General features: G+C 36.7%; 1 protein-coding gene across 1 annotated transcript in view; it reads right to left on the bottom strand.

The window, feature by feature from the left end:
• Nucleotides 1–15693, bottom strand: part of usp34 (ubiquitin specific peptidase 34) — a 480412-nt gene that overhangs the window by 258965 nt on the left and 205754 nt on the right. The window contains exons 21-22 of the mRNA XM_039738342.1: nt 13436–13590; nt 13245–13358 (exon numbers count right to left, since the gene is read on the bottom strand). Of these exons, the coding sequence (XP_039594276.1) occupies nt 13245–13358; nt 13436–13590 (269 nt within the window). The remainder of the gene's footprint in view (nt 1–13244; nt 13359–13435; nt 13591–15693) is intronic.

Raw genomic sequence — 15693 nt, 5'->3', positions numbered from 1 at the left:
CTATATGATAGGCAGACAGGGAAGTTCCTATATAATAATAAAATTACTGTTATTAGTATATAGACAGGGAGTTCAGCGTCGCAGCGTGTATTCAAACCCGATCTGACGCTGTTTGTTTTCAAATAATATTGCATGTACTTAACTATTTTAGAATAAAAACATACATTTGATTTCAGTCAGTCTGTAAGAGCCAGTGTAAATGCATGATAATTGTAAAGGTTAGCTTTTTTTTTTTAATTCAGTTCCATTCTCTCAGTCGCGTTCACGATTATCCCCTACCCTTCCCCCTTCCCCCCCTAATCAGAAAAATCTGACAATGCTGTTTTCACATAAAGACGCGCTATAACTCAAATTAGATTTATTTGGAGACGCGCTATACTCGAATGTTATTTATATAGGGAAGAAAGTACAATGTCAGGTGCTCATTCAGTGTAATAGGAACCATAGCACAGAGAGATGTGTACACTGCAACAAGTACACGTCGTGAATGTAGAAAGGGTGTGTGGGAATTGTTAATATTTGAATGTGATGATTTTATATAGCACGGATCGGAAATCAGCAGTTCTTAGCATTGCACCACGCAAGCTGTTGTATCAACCACCTACTGTAACTTGCTTTATTTTTTCTTCACTTATAATCTAGAATGAAAGTGCACTTGTTTTTTATTCTTGTACACCAACATATGTTCCTGTGTTTGAGCGACACGGGCATGCTCAAAAAAATAGACGTGTAATGCCGCGAAAAGTGCACGCAGGCACTTCAATTCGCAAGCATTGGTACAAGAATGCAGTCACAAGTACGCTGCAGAGCTACAGCACATGTTTATGTGAAAACATAATTCTCAGAAGTAGGGAAGGATCCTGAACACGACTGAGAGAATGAAAAGTGAATAAAAAAAAAACAACTAACCTTTACAAGTATCATAAATTACATTGGCTGTTACACACTGAAATCAAATGAATGTTTTTATTCTAAAATATTAGAATAAGAGCAGTTTACTTCTCAAAACTGAACCATGTGGGATCGAACTCATGACCTTTTTGGATACTAGTCAGCGGCTGATACCATTACGCTATCGTGGCAGCTGTGGTAAATATGTGTCAATATGGCATGCTAAGGTGGCTTTTTTCTGCAGTTATATTTTTGAATAAAAGCATACTTGTTCTGTTATATTTGTACCTTTTGTAAAAGTGTTTGATATTTGGACTTCAGGCTTCATACATTATATAGTTTATGCTTACATTTTGTCATTTACTACTACAATATGAAAAACGTTTCTGTTTTAAAAATGTGTTTACACGGATTACTGTAGAAACGGAACACACGTGAAATGCGTGTATTCCAAATAATGATCTATTATTTCCACTCTAAAACTCCACTTCACTCCCAGATAATCAATCAAGGCATGAGCTGGGAGAAGTTTGTGCACGTTCTAAGTCGGTGGGGGGATGGAATAGCCGGCTGCTTGCAGCCTGATTTTTATCAGCACATTTAGATGACAAAAGACTCTGGTGGAGAGCTGTGAACGATTTTAAGGTGGGACGGAATTACGAGTTTTTTCGTAGGCTCTGGTAATTCTAGTGTTATGGATAGTATTTATGGAGTTTTAACACAAGTTTTAAAATATGCCCATTTCAAAGATGCTTATTCTTTCTATTAAATCAGTCTTCAGCAGTGCACTCAAAGTTAACAGTTCTTTCAATCACTGTGTCTCACATGCTATGCCAATCTGATAATTAATATGTTTTTTTTTTTGCATTCTTTTCAACTTGCTTTTTAGGAAGGCATTCAAATTCTGGTTGTACTTGCTCAAGTAGTTTTTTTTTATTAAAGGTTACGTTTAAACTATGCCATTAATTTTTTTTTTAATTCATTTGAGTTGATTCCACATTAAACTTGTGAATCAGTGTGTATTTACTTCATGATTTATTTATTATTTTTTAAACACTGTTTAAATGTAGATTTACATGTATGTAGATGGATTTTAGGAGGCCCAGGCCCCTCCTGAACCCCGTGATTATCACAGGTGACTGTGTGCAGAGAGTGCAGACCTTTAAATACCTGGGAGTGCAGCTGGACTGCCAATACTGATGCTCTGTGCAAGAGAGGACAGAGTCGACTTTACTTCCTTAGATGGCTGGTGTCCTTCAACATCTGCAATATGATGCTGCAGATGTTTGTAATGGAAGGATTTTTCTAAAGAGAGGGGGGGATCAAGAGAGCAGATGGGCGTTGGTCGCTCAGCGCGAAACCCAGCTGCATTACTAATGTTTTGGGAGAAACAGCCGGGAATGTTCTAAAGATACAGCCATGGCTATGTAAGGAGTTGTTTTTCACTTCGAGAAGCTTTTTTCACATGTAAGCATATTACTGCGTCTTCTGGTATCAAGAACTAGTCTCAAGGCCGAGTAGAAGAAAAACATAGCGGCGTGTCCCGTGGAAGGAGGGGGTGTGAGAAACTGATCACTTCTGCATACACTGCTTCCACGTAGGCCGCTTTTGGGCAAGGACACCTAATTAGTATATAAGGGAAGGTTCCGCCCTCAGTTTTTTTGGATGCTCAAACGTGGGGAAAGGCGCAACCGCCCGGTCTTATCTGATAAAAGGCACATGGGTTGATCCTCTGACGAGACTGACATGCGGGCTCCCTCAGTCTACTGGTCTAGGATGATGGCTCTGGGTCTTTTGATGTATGTTACTGTATGTATGTATGTTACTGTAAGTATAAGTTTGTCTCTTTAAGCATATATATTTATTTCTATAACCCATTCATATGTATTTATATGTTATAATTGAATAAGTAAATTTTATTTAAGTAACGGACCTCTTCTCTCTGATTCTTTGCCTACTTATGTTCTAATCCCTTGAACCATTTTCCCAAATCAAAACATTTTGGCGTAGTCGCTGCAGGATTTTGGGGAATCTGGTAAAATATTGAACTATTGAGTGAGGCAAAAAGAAATCAGAGATGTCTAAGAAAAAGGATAAAACCCTGGCACGGCTCCTTTACCTCTTCCCAGCTGGGAGGAAACAGTATGGGAAGACTGCGCTAGAGAATTGAGACATGGGTTTGATTAGCACAATATTGGCAAAGTTTAGGCCCCCCAACACCAGTGAATGTACTAGCCGCACTTAAGAAATGTCAAGTGTCTGCAAAGGAACCCATAACGGGCTTGCAGACGCGGGGGTGGGTTTTGCTAACTGCAGTTAAGAATCTGGACGAAGAAGGGAGATTAAGAAAATGCAAATGGACTTGGTGGGTGCGTTAGGGCGGGCCTCGATGGCGAATCCCAGGTAGCTGTATTATTGCCGGGTACAGCGGGCCGAGGAGATGACGGAAAAGGTAGCCTTATGCATAGCCAAGACGAATGCGAAAAAGATGTATAAAGAGAATGCCATATAGATTAAGCAACGACGCTCAGTGTTAAAGTGTGTGGTGGCGCAGTGGTTAGCACTTATGCCATGATTCGAGTTTATTTGTGATTTATGTTGAAGCTTACATGTTGTTTGTTTTGAGTTAATATTCTCAATGACAGTTTAGTCTTTTTGACGAGAGTGCCGTCTTGCTGTAGTATCGAACCGCGTGATTTCTTGATAGTTGGATTTGCCCTAATTGTCGCAGGAATGGATCGCCACGGAAGCAATTCCTCGTTGTCGCTGAGTCATTTCGCCAATGGAGTCTCCTTGATCTAGAAACCAGCGCCTTCGAGCTGAGTAGAATCGTGTTAGAGTTAACATCCGCTAACGCCATGAGAGGCTGTTTTATATTATAGTCTGATAAGTAAAACAACCTTCAGAAAAATGTAGGAGGATAGCACCATAAAGAAAAATTAAGCGATAGGAAAATGTTTGAGTATATAGATTTGTGTGCAAATATGTATATATCTGTACTTATATTTGTGGGGAAAGAATAACAAGCATTGAGAAGAATATAATGCGAAAAAGAAAAAGTGCACTTCAAAGGTACCTGGCGCGCTAATGTCTGTGTATGTGAATATGTCTGTGCTGAACTTATTCAATGTGTGTGCCTGCATATTATGTGTATGCCTGAGCATTAATTGTTCTCTGTGTGTGTGTAAATATGTTTGTGCTAAAAATGTGTGAGCGTGCCTGTTATTTGTTCCGTGGGTGCGTGCGTGTGTTTGGGAGTAAGAAAGCAAAAACATGGAGACTTCTGGGTAATGTAGTTCAATTATGATTTGCTGATGCTGCCGTGTGCATATAAACTTCCAGAGCTCTGAGTAAATATGGGTTAAAATAAATGTGAGTATGAGTAACATTTGATAAAATGAAAAATGCATTCACTTTTAATAATAAGTGATAATAAGTGACAAAACTGAGGTAAAGTTGAATGTGTTAAAACAATAGTTTGGGTGATTTTGTGTATGTTACATAGTGTATTAAAGGGATCCCTATGTGTGTATGTTAAATAAGTTTCAGTGTGTTTAAAAGTATGTGTAAAAATATGTGGTGTTGTTTGCAAGAATTAAATAATTGATATTATTATGTGTAGGAATGTGAATGTAAATGTTGGAATTAAAAGAGCTCTTAATTCTAAATTAGAAAAGATATGAACAGGTGGTGTAAAAAGGTCTCCAGATTAAGCATATTATATGAGCACCCCTTTTATTTGAGTACTGGCCAGACTCTGATAAAAGGGAGGATTTGAATTAAAATGAGTAAATTTCGATTGAAGGAGACATTCTTTTAGCAAAATGAAGCTGGTTATTGGTAACACTCCTTTCAAAGCCCATGTTGATTAGTGCTGCTTAGAAAACAAAATTTTTATATTGGAGAGGCAGAGTACAAGGAAAGCTGCTATAATGTGAGGGTTACTTGTATGTGGTAATGAAGGAAAGTGTAAATGACAATATGGTGTGCATTTGTTTAGTGATGGTCAAATGCAACAATTGGTATGAAAATGGCATGTGGCAGTATAAAACAGCCAATGCCAAACTGTAAGTGAAAGAAATGGAATAAGGAGGGCTAACTAAGAGAAAAACAGACTGTGCTCTTTGGAGTCAACATTCTGAAAGACGTGTAATAAAACATCTGGAAGATAACAATGAAAGAATGTGCAAGATCAACTGTCTTTGACAGAAGGTTATGGGGAAAAGAAAATCAGTGTATATAATTGAAGTAGATTTTTATTTAAATATGAAGTATTTTCTTAGTTTGAGATTCTGGGAAAAATTTACCTGATAAAGAAGTGGGTTCTTCATTCTAAATATGGGTGGAAATGTGCAAAATTCTTAGAGGGTCTTATAGTAAATAAATAAAGGCACATTTTGCATTATAGGGCATTCTAATATATTGATTTCTTTCCTCATTTCATTTCTGTGTAATATTGACATGTTTGTGTGAAATACAGTGGAATACTGGGATCACAACAAAACTAATGGAAGGTTCACTTTTATATTTTTGATGCATTAATGAAATATTGAATAAGACATTTTATTAAGATCCAAATGTAATGTGGTATTTTAATAATTAGTAATAAAAAGAAAGAAATATTACTTAGGATAAATGTATAGAAACTTTAAAAATGAACACCTTGTGCAAAAAGAAAAATGTTTTAAGGACTTTGTATAACTGAACAATGGTTTGTGATTAGATACATGGGGAAGAAATGTGGAGCCTAACTTTTTGTTATATTTAATGTCACCAAGGAAAAGATTAAGAATTTACCCGTCTAGATTGTGGATTTCTTTCTTGACTCTGCTTGATATGTTAAGAATGAAAACAGCAATATTGACACAAGTGTCAATAAGGGGAGTATTGGTATAAGTATGTTTAATTTTATTTAAATTTTACATTTTGAAACCAGTTTAAATTTTGGAACTTTTTAATTATTAGGGAACAAATGCAGATAATTTGAATATTATGTCAATATTATTGGGACCAATTTTTGTAATGATTTATTATTGAGTACTTTTCCTTTTGTAATACATTGATTGACTTTATTTTAATAATGACTTGGGACATGTTTTTTAATTGAGTGGAAATTGCAACCGCAGCCAAACTGGAAACAGCTATAAAGGAGGACTTGAACATTGTGCTTATCAATTTAAACTTTTACTCTGACTGTTTAAAGACAAATTGACTTAGACAAGCACAGACTGGATTGAAATGACTGTTTGTTTCACTGCTAGCAATATTTTTAATAGGGGTACCCCCAACGAAACAGATCTGACATCTTATGACATATTGTTTTTTGGATCCATAAGTAGCTACTAATGAAGAATTAATAGGCTGACTATTTAAATCAGCGTTTTTAAGTCTTTACGTCTGCAGGTGAAAGCTGTTTTTTCCTAGTGCATCGTAGATGACAGCATTTGAAGTTGAACCAGAGATTGGGCTGTGATAAAGGTCTGCAGATAAACTAATTATCTGACTCCAAGGAGAACCCAGCCATACCAAAGAGGGAATCAAGTCATGAATCAGGCCATCGATCAGCTGACTACTGGACAACGCACCTTGATTCCAGTTCCAGGCATCATGGATACCTCCTGCCAAGAGCTTAATTATGCTGGTGATGTTTGAGCCCAAAAGATCATCGTAGATTCCGAATCATAGATGACATCTGCCTACTTGGGATGTTGGACCCCAACACCTGCTTTGGTCCTTATTAGAGAGGAAAATCTGTCATACTTTTACTCTGCAGGGCTCAATGTTCTTGCTGGAGCCTGCTTTGACTGTCCACTTGTTTGACAAATGGCAACATCTTTTGGGTTAAAAGTATTTGAACTGTGAAGTATGAAGGATATAAAAGGGAAAGCTAATTATTTGTAAACAAAGCAGAATATAGGGATTCCTAAATAATATGTATTTAATGAATGTTTGTATTAATGGGAATACTATATAATTTGTATTTTAGATAAATGTTTTGATATGCCTCTGATATTTTGTATGAGATAATAAGTCACCTTTAAGGACCAATGATTTGGTTATTTGTAAAGTTAATCAGAATTGAGTCTAATCTAACATAAGGGATCTATTAGAGATTGTTAAGTGATTGTCATTGAAGGGACAATGCACTATTACTAGTCAGGGTCAGTCCAGTTTAGATATTCTAGGTTATTGATTGTAGTGTTATAGCAAATAATGTAGAGCTTTACATTTAGGTACATTTAATTAATTGAAAAGAAAAATAGTAAGCATATGGATGACACACGTGACTAGTATTTTGGGGATAGGGACACATACTATAGGTCAGAACATCATAGCTTTTAGAAGAGGATAAAACAGTTTAGGCTAGCATGTTGATGGTGATACAGGTCAAATGATTAACATCATGGCTCCATGAGTATGGAAATCAGTGAAATGAAGTAATAATTTGGCCCATAGGAGATGGAGTGTCTTATACATACAGTGGTGAGTATGTGGTCTGTGAATAAAAAGCCCAGATGAAGTTTGAAGATCTCTGAAGATATGAATCCTTAATAAGAAGCTTGGGTATAACCCTTGAAATTGAAATGAATGTGACCTCAAAAATGACCCAGTGATTTGCATTTTGGAAGGTAGTGCTGACATCTTCCGAAGGGAGGATTGACACCTACTGTCCACAAAATGGTTGCATTAATGTGATAAAGGTGGCTCAAGGTTGAGACCACAGCTGGGTGTATATTTGGGCAATTTTATAAATGAGTGTGTTAAGATGTGAGCATGGTGAGGTGTGTAAGGACTTTATCTCTGATTATCATTGTGCACAGCGGTGGCAACCTTAAACTGGGAACTTTTGAGTTATTTAAGATAAATATTTATGCCATCTGTATCATCACCAACAATATTAATTAGTATTAGCTTTATTTGAACCTGGGTATCATGGGGGTTCATGTTAGTGAAGCAGAAATTACTCTCTTAATAGTATGTTGTTGCTTATTACCAGTTTCCTAATTAGTTATTACTAGAGTTGCTGTCAAACAGGTGTGCACCCAATTTCTTGAACCATGGACACCTTCAGTTAAAGATTCTTATTCTTTTCTTGATGACAATGTGGATGATGAAATACCAAATCAGAAGAAACTCCTTGGGTGAAGTGCTAGTAACCGCTCCCCAGGGAGGTGACCCTCTACGGTCGCAAAGTACCTGGGTTGAAGACAAATTGTAATTTCACTGGAAAAATATTTCTCCAAGCGAAGAAAAAGCATTTATTATGGATAATTGTTTTATTATTATTGCTTTAATGACTATATTTAACTGTTATGTATTTTGTGCTTTACGAAAAATTGCAATCAGAACAAGAAGGGCAAGAGCTGGGTTTGCGCTGAGCGAGGGGCCGAATGTAATGGAAGGATTTTTCTAAAGAGAGGGGGATCAAGAGAGCAGATGGGCGTTGGTCGCTCAGCGCGAAACCCAGCTGCATTACTAATGTTTTGGGAGAAACAGCCGGGAATGTTCTAAAGATACAGCCATGGCTATGTAAGGAGTTGTTTTTCACTTCGAGAAGCTTTTTTCACATGTAAGCATATTACTGTGTCTTCTGGTATCAAGCACTAGTCTCAAGGCCGAGTAGAAGAAAACATAGCGCCGTGTCCCGTGGAAGGAGGGGGTGTGAGAAACTGATTACTTCTGCATACACTGCTTCCACGTAGGCCGCTTTTGGGCAAGGACACCTAATTAGTATATAAGGGAAGGTTCCGCACTCAGTTTCTTTGGATGCTCAACCGTGGGGAAAGGCGCAACCGCCCGGTCTTATCTGATAAAAGGCACATGCGTTGATCCTCTGACGAGACTGACATGCGGGCTCCCTCAGTCTACTGGTCTAGGATGATGGCTCTGGGTCTTTTGATGTATGTTACTGTATGTATGTATGTTACTGTAAGTATAAGTTTGTCTCTTTAAGCATATATATTTATTTCTATAACCCATTCATATGTATTTATATGTTATAATTGAATAAGTAAATTTTATTTAAGTAACGGACCTCTTCTCTCTGATTCTTTGCCTACTTATGTTCTAATCCCTTGAACCATTTTCCCAAATCAAAACAATGTTCTATCAGATGATTGTGGCGAGAGACCTCTTCTATGCGGTGGTGTGCTGGGGAGGCAGCATAAAGAAGAGGGACACCTCGCGCCTGGTCAAACTGGTGAGGAAGGCAGGCTCTATTGTAGGCAAGGAACTTGCCAGTTTGACATCTGTAACAGAGTGGCGGGTGCTGAGCAGGCTCCTGTCAATCATGGAGAATCCACTGCATCCACTGAACAGTATCATCGCCAGACAGAGGAGCAGCTTCAGCGACAGACTGCTGTCACTGTCCTGCTCCACTGACAGACTGAAGAGATTGTTCCTCCCCCACACTATGCGACTCTTCAATTACATCAGGGGGGGTAAAAATTAACATTATACAATGTTATTGTTTGTTATACCTGCCTCGCACTCTCCACCTTGCATTTTTTAACTTGCACTGCATTTTTATCAGTAATTAATATTGTCTTTATTAATATGCTGCTGCTGGAGTATGTGAATTTCCCCTTGGGGATTAATAAAGTATCTATCTATCTATCTACTTACTTATTTATAGGTTTTTAACAATTTGTTAATCATTAATTGCATTACATCTTTTTTGCTGGAAAAATATACATTTACTACATTTATACGGCTGTGTTTTTTTCTTCAGTATATCAGCTAGACATTTGAAATTCTTGAGGTGTAATTATAAAGATAGAATACCATTTTAATTATGTAGTACTTGTTTCTTACCAAAATGTATGCTGTGTCACACACTACAACATATAACAAATGGTACAAATCTTTTAAACTAAAGCCACAAATGTATCAAAGTTCATACGTTCTTTAACAAGAAGACACAAGACTAACATGCTTAACAACTGTATAAGTAAGAGACACATTTTGCTGCTAAGCTAACATTTTTCTTTTTCCAATTGAAAATGTAAGTTGCTGAGCTTAAAACAAGCTTCCTATCCGTTTTAATTAAAGGACAAAATAAATACAAGTTCTGTCTATCTAAAATTAAAAAAATAATTCTTTAAAGTAGCTCATTTTTTGCTGTCTAACTGCACAGAATGACTCCTCCAAACTTCTTTTTCTCAGATTATTACTCCATTTTCTTTAATGTAAAGGCTAATATTACATATATTGTGGTCTATAGTTTAATTATAAAAATACACTTTAATACAGGGCATAAGGTTTCCATGTGTCTGGTTATGTAGGAGCATAGTTTAAAATGTATTTAAAGGGATAAAGAAAAGGAAGGGGAAAAAAAAGCGGTACTGGAATCAGTCGATACACTAAAATGAGACAGGCGATTGGTATCAGAATTAAAAAAAACCTTATCAGAGCATCCCAAGTAGTTGCTAAAGGAAATTCACACATATGCATATAGAGATGACATGGCTTTAAGAATTCAGATGCAGAACAAAGTGGCTGATCTGTTTCATCATTTAAACAGCAACCTGAGTACGATGTGGATTACATCAAACTTCATGGACCTGTATGTTCTCCAACTGTTGTGAACCCCGCCCCACATTCTAAACAAGTCAATCTAACAGTTTCTTTCTCTGAAGAAGTGCTATATAATTTACTGTTAAAAACGTATACACTCACCTAAAGGATTATTAGGAACACCTGTTCAATTTCTCATTAATGCAATTATCTAATCAACCAATCACATGGCAGTTGCTTCAATGCATTTAGGGTGTGGTCCTGGTCAAGATAATCTTCTGAACTCCAAACTGAATGTCAGAATGGGAAAGAAAGGTGATTTAAGCAATTTTGAGCGAGGCATGGTTGTTGGTGCCAGACGGGCCGGTCTGAGTATTTCACAATCTGCCCAGTTACTGGGATTTTCATGCACAACCATTTCTAGGGTTTACAAAGAATGGTGTGAAAAGGGAAAAACATCCAGTATGCGGCAGTCCTGTGGGCGAAAATGCTTTGTTGATTCTAGAGGTCAGAGGAGAATGGGCCGACTGATTCAAGCTGATAGAAGAGCAACCTTGACTGAAATAATCACTCGTTACAACCGAGGTATGCAGCAAAGCATTTGTGAAGCCACAACACTCACAACCTTGAGGCGGATGGGCTACAACAGAAGAAGACCCCACCGGGTACCACTCATCTCCACTAAAATAGGAAAAAGAGGCTACAAGTTGCACAAGCTCACCAAAATTGGACAGTTGAAGACTGGAAAAATGTTGCCTGGTCTGATGAGTCTCGATTTCTGTTGAGACATTCAAATGGTAGAGTCAGAATTTGGCGTAAACAGAATGAGAACATGGATCCATCATGCCTTGTTACCACTGTGCAGGCTGGTGGTGGTGGTGTAATGGTGTGGGGGATGTTTTCTTGGCACACTTTAGGCCCGCGATCGCTTAAATGCCACGGGCTACCTGAGCATTGTTTCTGACCATGTCCGTCCCTTCATGACCACCATGTACCCATCCTCTGATGGCTACTTCCAGCAGGTTTATGCACCATGTCACAAATCTCAAATCATTTCAAATTGGTTTCTTGAACATGACAATGAGTTCACTTTACTAAAATGGCCCCCACAGTCACCAGATCTCTACCCAATAGAGCATCTTTGGGATGTGGTGGAACGGGAGCTTCATGCCCTGGATGTGCATCCCACAAATCTCCATCAACTGCAAGATGCTATCCTATCAATATGGGCCAACATTTCTAAAGAATGCTTTCAGCACCTTGTTGAATCAATGCCACGTAGAATTAAGGCAGTTCTGAAGGTGAAAGGGGGTCAAACACCGTATTAATATGGTGTTCCTAATAATCCTTTAGGTGAGTATATTTCATAACATATAGCCAAAGACAGGGTCATTGTTGGCACTGCAGGGACACCATGTTACAAACAGCTGCTTTACATGATCGGCCGCAGTTGACAACTTATCAAGATGCCAGTTTTCTGCCAAGGAAGCTCTGCCAAAACTAGAAATTCAGGCTTGCAAACAATACACAATGGAAGTGATTGTGCCTCTGTGTGTATGTAAGGGAGTGAATACATGTTTATTTCATCCTGCAATTACAGAATGTTTGTACTATTTTAGAAAAAACATTTTTTTCTGTAAGATTAAATTATGAGCAAAACTATTTTAAAATAGGTAGGATTATACTTTATTAAAATATATTACATATAGATAATTATGAACAAATGTACATGATGTATTTGACTGTAAGTGCCACAGAAATATAAAAACATGTTTGCATTGATTTAGAACCATTAGGCTACAACATTAATAACCATTAGACTACTAGATTAATGCAAAAAGTTTTGCATAGGCTTTGCACATCAGTCTATATTAAAGAAAGGATGTTTATGAGCCATTTCTGAAAAAAATACACAATTATCAGAATATGTACATGAAATATCTGTAAAATGGTTACAAAAATATTTGTTTTGCCATATTGATACTTAGGTATAAAGCTAACTCTTTTTATCAAAAAATCTTAATCTTACAGTTTTGTCTACTAAATAGTTACTCGTTAAAAAAAAAAATTACACTATATAGAGTACAAGATGGGTGGCATTTTTTTTTTTTTATAAACACTTTTTTTAGTCACATGTTATATGCATAGGAAGGGAAAGGAAGCTGAAAAGACACTGACAAGTGTCTGCTGGTTTAACTTCTGTGTTCAGATGTTTTGTTCTTAAGCGTTTAAACACAAACTCTAAAAAACTTTAAAACGTGTACCACAAAACTAAAAACAAAATAAAACTACATGCAAGTATGAGCTTGTTCTTTTTCTGGCTTACTTCAGTGATTGATAGATTGATAGATAGATTGATAGATAGATAGATACTTTATTAATCCCAAGGGGAAATTCACATACTCCAGCAGCAGCAAACTGATAAAGAACAATATTAAATTAAAGAGTGATAACAATGAAGGTAAAATATGTGAGAAGCTCTTTTTAAATAATATATCTAAAGTGTTTTCTTAAGATACAAAATTAGGAAGTTTAAATTAAAGTTGTTATTTCTTATTGAGCTAGATATTATTAAATGTCAATAAGTTCAATTTATTGCCTATATATATATATATATATATATATATATATATATATATATATATATATATATATATATATATATATATATAAAACCAAAAAAACAAAAAGGCAAATCCCACAGATTCAGAAACATCACATATATTATGACAATGATATACCGTAAAATAGATAAATAAACAAAGAAATGGCTATAAAGAAAAGTAATAAATATCCAAATATATTCAACAGTAAACTATATGTAAAAATATACACACCTCACAGTTTGAACCACTGTCATAAGTACTTGTTGCTAAGCGAGCCAAGTTGCATAAATGCTGGAACAAATTTAAACCAGTCATGCTTATAGACTCTGGCTTCAACTGAGGCATCTAAAGGAAGCAAAAAATAAGTTAAATTTAAGGCATTCTTTTTAGTTATTATAAATATAAAAAATATTTATACTTACTTTTTCTAAGAAAAGATGTTTATACGTTTCCATTCCCATTGCATGTTGGTCTTTACTGCGAACTTGGTTTAAAAACCAGTGCAAAGCATCATCATAGCACTCGGAATCTTCTACTAAGCAGTGCCACAAAATATCTACCTGTTCTAAGCTAAGCCCTGTAAAAAAGAAAAGTATTTTTTTCAAAATTCTATCCTCAACCAACATAAAAATGAGAGGTTCAGTCATGCAGAAAAACATTTTATATAATCCTCTTTAATAATTCTAATAATCATTAGCATAACATTCTATTTAAATCCCACTTTGAAGATTTCAATAGGTTTTACTCCTTGCTTTACTATTACTGCATTTCAGGGTCAGCAATGTTATTTTTATTTGATGAAAGAAGATCTGGGGTTAATAAATTACACCAGTTTCAGATGAAATATGATACAAATTTTCTAAGAAAAATAATTAGATTAATCTTAACATTATAGTGCAAGTCTATTTGTTTATAAGGAACTTTTTTTCAACATGGATGAACCTCACACTTGTTGTATTTCCTGCTTCTCAGTGCTAACAGGTGATTTAAAACACAAGGATGACCCTAATGATTTTGTGTTTTTATTTTAGTACCCTTTTTCCATGGCCTTGACGTGCTCTATATAAAGTATGTTTTCCTCACTCTTATAATAACCTTCAGAAACTCATTAGACTTCCTGAAGATCCTTAGATAATCTTTAGAATGTGATGAGTGGTTCATCCAAACTGAAAAACACCCAAGTTATTCCTATTGGTCTTACAAACATTTACTAAATTTTTCACGAGAACCTCACCATTCAAAGATATTTGAAAAATGTGGAGAAACATGGTTCATGGGTACAAATCAAAATGCTTCCACACAAACATACACAAACCACATCAGAACAAAAAATGTCTGAAATAAAGGAGAGAGTGCTGTAGACACTGTATGTGGCAGTTATTCAAAAATGTATTAACTGAGACTATATTTCAGTCATAGCTTAGGATAAGTGAACATTTGTTCAGGCCTTCATAGTTTACAGTTTTACTTTTTGTTTACAGGATATCATATGGACTCAGGAATCTCAGTGTTGAGATATACATACACTATATTTGTTTACTTGTTTCTGGTGTCACTGGGATGAACTGCTGTGCTTCTTTTTTTCCAAGGTCAAAACACACCATTGTAATGTACTTTGCTGAGAGATGGCAGTGGACAGGATGCCCGAGGAGTGGAAAAGAAGTGCAATGGTACCAGTTTTAATAAAAAGGGGGATGTGTAGAGCTATAGTAATTACAGGGGGTAAAACTGATGAGCCACAGCATAAAGTTATGGGAATGAGTAGTAGAAGCTAGGTTAAGCAGGGATGATGATTGGCAAGCAGCTGGTGGTGGATTTTAGGACCAGGCCCCTCATGGACCCCGTGATCATCAGAGGTGACTGTGTGCAGAGGGTGTAGACCTATACATTTTTATCACTCTTTAATATATATATATTGTTTTTTTTATCAGTATGCTGCTGCTGGAGTATGTGAATTTCCCCTTGGGATTAATAAAGTATATATCTATCTATCTATGGTTTTATGCCTGGAAAGAGCTCCAAAGATGTCATGTTTGCTCTGAGGATATGGATTGAGAAGTATAGAAAAGGCCAGAAGGTGTGTTGCATTGTGTCTTTGTGGACCTGAAGAAAGCGTATGACAGGGTGCTTTCAGAAGAGTTGTAGTTGTATGAGGAAGTCAGGAGTGGCAGAGAAGTATGTAAGAGTTGTACAGGATATGCCAATGTGGAGGTAGGATTAAATCAGGGATTGGCTCTGAGCCCTTTCTGATTTACAATGGTGACAGGTTGACAAACTAGATTAGACAGCAGTCCCCGTGGACTATGATGTTTCCTGATGGCATTGTGAACTGTAGCGAGAGTAGGGAAAGGTTGAGGGAACCCTGGAAAGGTGGAGATATGCTCTAGTGAGGAGAGGAATGAAGGCCAGTAGGAACAAGACAGAATACATGTGTGTAAATCAGTGGAATGGTGAGGATGTAGGGAGTAGAGCTTGCGAAGGTGGATGAGTAAATACTTGGGATCAACAGTACAGAGTAATGGGGATTGTGGAAGAGAGAGTGCAGGCAGGGTGGAATGGGTAGAGAAGAGTGTCAGGAGTAATTTGTGACAGACAGTATCAGCAAGAATGAAAGGGAAGATCTACAGGACAGTAGTAAGACCAGCTATATTATATGGGTTGGAGACGGTGGCACTGACCA

This window comes from Polypterus senegalus, chromosome 16 (assembly GCF_016835505.1).
Source record: "Polypterus senegalus isolate Bchr_013 chromosome 16, ASM1683550v1, whole genome shotgun sequence".
Classification (NCBI taxonomy): domain Eukaryota; kingdom Metazoa; phylum Chordata; class Cladistia; order Polypteriformes; family Polypteridae; genus Polypterus; species Polypterus senegalus.
This window is presented reverse-complemented; position numbering and strand designations above follow the sequence as displayed.